This window comes from Copadichromis virginalis, linkage group LG23 (assembly GCF_057382275.1).
Source record: "Copadichromis virginalis isolate Kocher_CV1m ecotype Utaka linkage group LG23, C_Virginalis_male_GT1.1, whole genome shotgun sequence".
NCBI lineage: Eukaryota > Metazoa > Chordata > Actinopteri > Cichliformes > Cichlidae > Copadichromis > Copadichromis virginalis.
The window spans coordinates 26512199-26519452 of NC_140639.1; the positions used below are offsets into that span (position 1 = coordinate 26512199).

At 41.1% G+C, this 7254-nt stretch overlaps 1 protein-coding gene across 1 annotated transcript; it reads left to right on the forward strand.

Moving 5' to 3' along the window:
- The first annotated feature begins 1835 nt into the window (after window positions 1-1835).
- Window positions 1836-6411, forward strand: LOC146681049 (ADP-ribosylation factor-like protein 4C). The gene has a single exon (XM_085448395.1). It carries the CDS (start codon window positions 2268-2270, stop codon window positions 2850-2852), a length of 585 nt encoding a protein of 194 aa, XP_085304521.1. The 5' UTR covers window positions 1836-2267; the 3' UTR covers window positions 2853-6411.
- Window positions 6412-7254: the final 843 nt, after the last annotated feature.

The following is a 7254-nucleotide window of genomic DNA, read 5'->3' on the forward strand; positions in this document are numbered from 1 at the left end:
TTAATTAACATGCTGATTTTTACTGGCTGTCACAGGGGAAGGAAGAGAATGTGCATGTATGAAGAAGCCTAATTTTTCTGAGCTGTGGTGCCATTGCTCTTTAGTTTAATGGCCTTGGTTTCAGTTCGGAGGATTGATTACGTCCCCTTCTGGAGTGATTCTCCCCGCCTCCATGCACGGATCGTTGGTCGTTGTGCCCAAGGACACAACGACCGAGACTGTCCAAGCCGGGGCTCGAACCGGCAACCTTCCGATTACAAGGTGAACTCCTAACTCTTGAGCCACGATCGCCCCAATCTGAGAAAAAACCTTATCAACGTCCCAATATTCTTTGCAATGATTGATGATTTTATTTTGCGTAGTAACGTGTATAAAGAAAATTACATCTAAATGATGAAATTACATTAATTTTGCTTTTAGTTGTTTTTTTTTTTTATTAAACCATAGTTTATGATTTAGTTAACAGCTGATATACATAAACAAAAAGAGAGAGGAAACTGTTTTGGAACATTTTTGGTGAATTTTTCCTTCCATAACTATAACTCTATATTGAACACTACACATCTGTATGTCACTCAGCATTTCAACAAAAAATAATCAATGAAACTTTGGATTTATTTATTGGAAAATTTGTGCATAGAGTAAAAAAAATTATAATAATAATTCTGCAGAACAATCTTCATCATCACTGTTAAATTATTTATTTATTTAAATGTTTTACTGTAACTGCTGCATAAGTTAAAGGTGGATCTCGTTTTAAGTACTCTATATTCCGTTACTTACATTTGTAGTGGCTGTCCTGTGAGGACCACGTATCTCTGAATTTTTAAAGAAAACAGGCCTGCTTTTTGATTTTTTTTAAAAAAAAGCAAAACAGCTGGCTGAACATATTACATTCAGTCATTGTCACAGATGCTAATCTGAAATTGCTGCTGAGCCGGCATCTGGTCAGCGTCACTGTTTTATTAGATGGTTAGCACTGACATCACCTCTCCATCATCGACGCAGCTTTCCTTGCTAATGTACTAAAGAAGTTGGTCATCTACATCTGGCAGGAGACTAAAGGTGATCATACCAAATATTGACTTTCAAACATGTTAGAATTGCCTAGTATGCTGTGTTTCCATGTATATTTGCACATTTTTCAATAAGTTGCTCCACCTATTTTCCGTTTTCCTAGAAACATATAAAGAAATGAGTTGAACACCTGTTTGGAACCACTGCTGAAACGCACAGTGAAGATGAATCCTGCTCCATGTGAGTGTTGCTTTTGGTTGAAACTAATTACTGACTGCTTGGAATAACTTTTAGCTGCTTCTCTGTGAGTCCGTCTGTTGGGGCCAGCTGGTGCTTCATTCTACATGTTTCCAAATTTAAGGGCCATGTTTCATGACTTCAAGCTGTGCTGGGTAATATTTGGTCGATATTGACTCACTCTCCATCCTTTCCATCTAATCCCAGGCTTTATTTGCCTTCTTCTTTCTTTTGTTTTATGGCGCCAGAGGCAGTCACTTAAATTACTGACTGCAGGCTGGGGGAAACCATTTTTGATATGTATTTATATTTATATATACTATCTTACAATTAGTGTATCTTTATATCTGCACTCATAAAGTCACAGCTGCTTGTAGTTGCGCATTTTTACCAGCAGGTGTCAGAGTCTCACAGCTGAGGACGCCTCCCTGCGCAGAGGAAAGGCGACTGAACACCTTTCATATTAAGATCCTTTATCCACCCCGCTGGCAGGTTTGCTCTCACGAATGTGAAAGGCTTTTATTTTTTAAAGCCCTTTCGCGTAACCGGAAGCCAGATTTTATTGTGTTTTTCCCGTCTGACTTGACGCGTCTCTCCATGGCAGCGTTCAGTGGCTGATCCACGCGTCACGCTTCATCGCTTCGTGCTTGTGTTGTGTGCCACTACATGAAGGCAGCTGCTCGGAGACAAGCGGCCAGATGCGGAGACGAGTGTGGTGCGCGAGAGTGCATGCAGCCGCTGTACGTGCTGTGATTTGACAATTTGTGGAGGGCAGATGCAGTTGGAGTGAGTCCAGGGATGCTGCGGCGTTTCTTGCTGCCGGAGTGCCGCCGCGCAACGAGGGGCTGTGCCCCCAACTTCTGCTGAGAGAGGAGAAGCCGTTTTAATTTTTACGCGTTTTAATAACCCACGATGGATCACTCCCGGGACCTTTAAGCGTCCCCTGCGGTGATCTCGCTCGCTGCTGTGGGGCTGTGGGAGTGCACGCTGTCTCTCCTCCCCAGCCTGCAGACATGGGGAATAGTTTCTCCAATCTGGCTGCCTTCCAGTCCCTGCACATAGTCATGCTCGGCTTGGACTCTGCGGGCAAAACCACCGTTCTCTACCGGCTCAAATTCAACGAGTTCGTCAACACGGTGCCCACCATCGGCTTCAACACGGAGAGGATTCGGCTGGGAGGCGCGGGGGCCTCAAGGGGCATCAGCTGTCACTTTTGGGACGTCGGGGGCCAGGAGAAGCTGCGGCCCCTGTGGAAGCCTTACAGCCGCTGCACGGACGGCATCGTGTACGTGGTAGACTCTGTGGACACCGAGAGGCTGGAGGAGGCTCGCACCGAGCTGCACAAGATCACCCGGTTCGCCGAGAACCAGGGGACCCCGCTGCTGGTCATCGCCAACAAGCAGGACCTGCCCCGGGCTCTGGACGTCGGGGAGATCGAGAGGCAGCTCGCTCTGGCGGAGCTGAGCCCCTCAACACCGTACCACGTCCAGCCGGCCTGCGCCATCATCGGAGAGGGACTGGACGAGGGCATGGACAAGCTGTACGAGATGATCGTGAAGAGGAGGAAGTCACTGAAGCAGAAGAAAAAGAAGCAGTGATGCCAGGCTTTGGCTGGATGATGGCTAATAAACTATGACGTATCCCATCTATAGAAACAGAATGGATTAAACAAAAAAAAAGAAAGAAGAAAAAACACCACAGAAATACTGCAAGTCTCCATATAGGAGGAAAATATACTCATAGAGATGCAAAATGAGCTGAAAATGCATATCATATAAACTCATTAGCATCCATACTTTCCTGTAGGAATGCGTATTTGCAGATGAAATCTATATAGTATATTCATGAATAGCATAAATTCTAAAAAAAAAAAAAGTCATATTAAAGTCAGATTCATGGGAAGAATATTGATTGTTTACCTTGGTAGATGACTGTTTTAATGTTCTTCACAGGCAGTTGTGTCTGTGCACACTGTGGCTCTCGCTGCACTCTCCCTGATGGAGGAGTATTAATAGGACTGTTTCATTGGGGATGTGTGTATTGTAGCGGAGATGTTTTATAAAGTGTATTGATCCACTGGCAGAGCTCCCTGTTGCTGTGCTGTGCACAGATGTGAGAAGGCAGCTGTAAATGTGATTAGGGATGCACTCATGCACAGATCAGTGTTTAGAGCTGCGAGGTGGTGTTACACCAAAGATTATTCCCAAGAGATGACACAGAAACTCTGCTTTGGTGGGGTTTTTTGTTGTTGTTGTTTTTTACAGCCTTCCCTGCCAAACTGAGATATATATATACCTGGTATGACTGGCTTAGGAGTAAAAAAATTAAATAAACTATGTTATATAGAATGCATTTGAGCTAGGGCTGCTCAATTATGGCAAAAATGATAATCACGATTATTTTCACTGAAATTGAGATCTCGATTATTTGACGATATTTATTTAACAATAACAATGTATTGAATAATGACTTTAAAGATTGTCAAAAAATAATATAAAATAGTGTGCAAATACTGATAACAGTGCAAATGTTTGCAATATAAAAAATAAATGAAAAATGTAAACATCTATGTTCAGTGAACTTTGCAGTGTTGCTCTGTGGTGCAGCTACGACACCGTAGCAAAGTTTACACAATATGTCTAATTGATCCACGTAATGTTTCCACACCACTGAAGTTTTTTTTTACCTCTCTTTTCAACCAACGGCAGTCACTCTCCTCTCCAAATAACTTCTGCTTAGCTTTCCGAGCTTCCCTCGGGTCCTCTTAATCAACGGTCCCCAACCCCCGGGCCTCGGACCGGTACCGGTCCGTGAGTCGTTTGGTACCGGGCCGCGAGAGTTGAGGCTCAGGTGTGAAATGTATAGTTTTCAGGGTTTTTATCGGTTTTCAGCGTTATTTTGTTATCGTTTTGAATAAATTTCTTTTTTTTCGGTACCGGTACTAGTTTTATTTTGTTGTATTTATCCACGACACCTTAAAGGCCGGTCCATGAAAATATTGTCGGGCATAAACTGGTCCGTGGCGCAAAAAAGGTTGGGGACCGCTGCTCTTAATTGTTGTGACACGTGTTCGAAATGCAGAGAGGTGCGCTCGATTTGCCACACGGAGCAGCGTGAGAGTAAAGCACGAGGGAGGGGCTAATAATCAGCTCAGTCATTTTTAATGATCGTTGAAAGCCCAGATAGTGATTCGATTAATTGAGCAGCCCTAATTTGAGCTATCTGAAATCAGTTCTTCCTCATCCCTCATCTTGCTCATTTTCTGTGTCTTCCTCAGTGGAACCACCTTTGATTATCCCTCCTCTGGAAGTCAAATTGAAGGCCTTCTGCTCTGTGACAAGCTGATTTGATCTGTTTTGGAGAATTTTACAAATGCTGCATCTTTTTTTTCCCCCTATTTTTAACAGTTCAACTTTTTTCAGCTATATATGCAACTGTTTTATGTATTTAATGCAATATTGCCGCAAGAATAATACGGCTTGATGGTACAAGAGTTGCACATGGACACTGTGGGTCCATTTAAGCCATTACATGTAATGTTGGCTATAGTTCAAGATTAATTTTACCTAATAAAAACTGGACATTGCAGATTAATATAACTCTTGTTAGTGTTGGCTGATAAATACAGCAAACACTGATTATATTATTTGTGCATCCATCTACTCTTACTTTTCACACAAAATTCTCTCTTAAATTCTCAAACTTAAATTTAGTTATAGCTAATAATGCTGAATGGAAGGGAAATCACACAACCAATTAATCAAACTACCATCAGAAATCTTACACCAAAACATGACATAGTCATCAGCATATAGAGTCATTTTTAGCTCCTTTAGTTGCTCTAAAGCAAACCAGCTGCCCCTCAGAGTGCTTGAGAAGTGTTATGAGTGCATCCCAGACTGATTCAACCTCCTGGCAGTGAAAGGACACGTGTTCAGAACCTGTTTTCATCTCCAAGGTGCCAAAAATCTACATCTTGTCAAAGCTGCTGGTATTTTGGAGATGCCACAATTTGGCATTGATATCACAGGAATGGATATTTTTAGTCAGCTGTTTGGAAAAAACAGCAAATACAATTTTTTTTCCTCAAGCGCAGAATGTTTTAAAAGTCCCAATGTTGTTGTTTTAAATAACAGCGATACTAATAACAGCCATACAAAGTCAAAATTTTAACTCAAATATAATAACTCAAAACTAAAACTTAAATAACTCAAAACTGTGGAAATAACTTGACATTTTGAGGTAACTCAGCTCTGCTGATCTGGAATTGTTTTCCCCCGTAGTCAAACAGTCCTAATTGAGATGTGATATTTCATCCCAAATCAATATTATTTTTAGTCACCAAATGCCATGTAAAATAAAAAAAACAAAAAAAAAACAGGAAATGATAAAAAGCCAAACTAACCAAAAAACCACAAAGTTTGATAAACCTCTGTTGAACAGCACTGTTGGCTTTTGCAGAGGACAACCTGTGTGATGCTAGCAGCTTTGTCAAAATTCCCTGGGGTGACAATGGGTGGACAGTCGAGAAGCCGAGTGTCTTCCTGTCACAGTGAAGAAGTGAAACAAACCAACAGGCTGGAACCTGTTCAGCTGCTCATAAAATATTTTACAGAGTGAGAAATAACCATAAAGCTTAACATCAACATAATGTTTCACATACCTGAAAGCCAACTTGCTGAGGAGCCCATAAAAAGTCACTGACATTAGCATTTGGTCTTAAATGACAAGACTGTTGAATGTCTTGTACAGACTGTTCTCTGATGCCACATTCACGATGAAAGACAAGGAGAGATGAAGCAGCATTATTGTGCTGCAGCTTGATGTCTACAAAGTAAACAAACTGTCGAACCTTAGTCACACTGTAGAGGTGACTGTGTTGTCATACCTGTAGCTCAAGTGGGAAGACATGAATGTTAACTTTTTTTCTTTCTTTCTTTCTTTTTCTTTACAGTCAGGATTTCTGATGTGAACGTGGCATCTTTCTGCTAAGTCGAGCTGTGTCCAACATTGCATGACAGCCACTACTTCAGACAATGTAAATGATACAGTACTATAGCGTTACAGCCACGATACAGCAAGACCAAACTATGTATTACAAGCCAAAACAGGAAAAAAGGAAAAAGTATTTTTGGGATTAAACTCTTTGTAATTCAACTTGTGTGTTGTTTGACTTGTGTTTGGTTTCCAAAGTTTTAATCAGGGTGGGAAAATCCCAGCAGCTCCCAGCTAAAAAATATAATTTAAAGGCTGTATATCTGCAGTAAAACTTCATGGCCTTTGCACGTTTCACTGCTGTTGTGCTTCCTGATTTAAACTCAGATTTAGGTAGTTGCTCTCTTTTTGAGCAGCCTGATATTGTTTCGAGGTTTTTACCTTTTTACTACTAACAATGCTAATGGTGTGTAAATTTAAAAATATAAATAAACTATAAAGTCAACAAAAACAACACTCATTGGCCACTTCAGTAGGTAAACTTGCATGTATTTAGCAACTGCTGATCTACTGTGATTTCCCCACACAATCGCCTAAAGAATTTACACAGAATGGTCCAAAACAGAGAGAAAAAGTCCAGTGAACAGTAGTTCTCTGGGTGTAAATGTGCTGTTGATTTCAGAGGTCAGAGGAGAATGGCCAGGGTGCTTTGAGCTGTTAGGAGGGCAACAGTAACTAAAATAAACACTTGTTACAATCAAGGTTTGCAGGAGAGGATCTCAACAGCAGTAAAAGTGCACACTGCCACTGCTGTCAGCTAAGAACAGAAAACTGATGCTACAATTCACCAAAACTGGACAAGATTGTAAAAACATTGTTTGGTCTGATGAGTCTCGATTTCTGCTGCAGCATTCAGATGGCAGGCTCAGAATTTGGTGTAAACAACATGAAAACATGATGGTGTAATGGACTGAGAGATATTTTCTTTGACATAATTTGGCCTCCTCAGTATCAGTATATTTAAAAATTCTTTCCTGTCATTAGACAGTCATAAGAATGCAGTGA

What these genes read in the sequence shown, in the direction of transcription:
- LOC146681049 (XM_085448395.1), top strand. Translation starts at nt 2,268, where the DNA reads ATGGGGAATAGTTTCTCCAATCTGGCTGCCTTCCAGTCCCTGCACATA.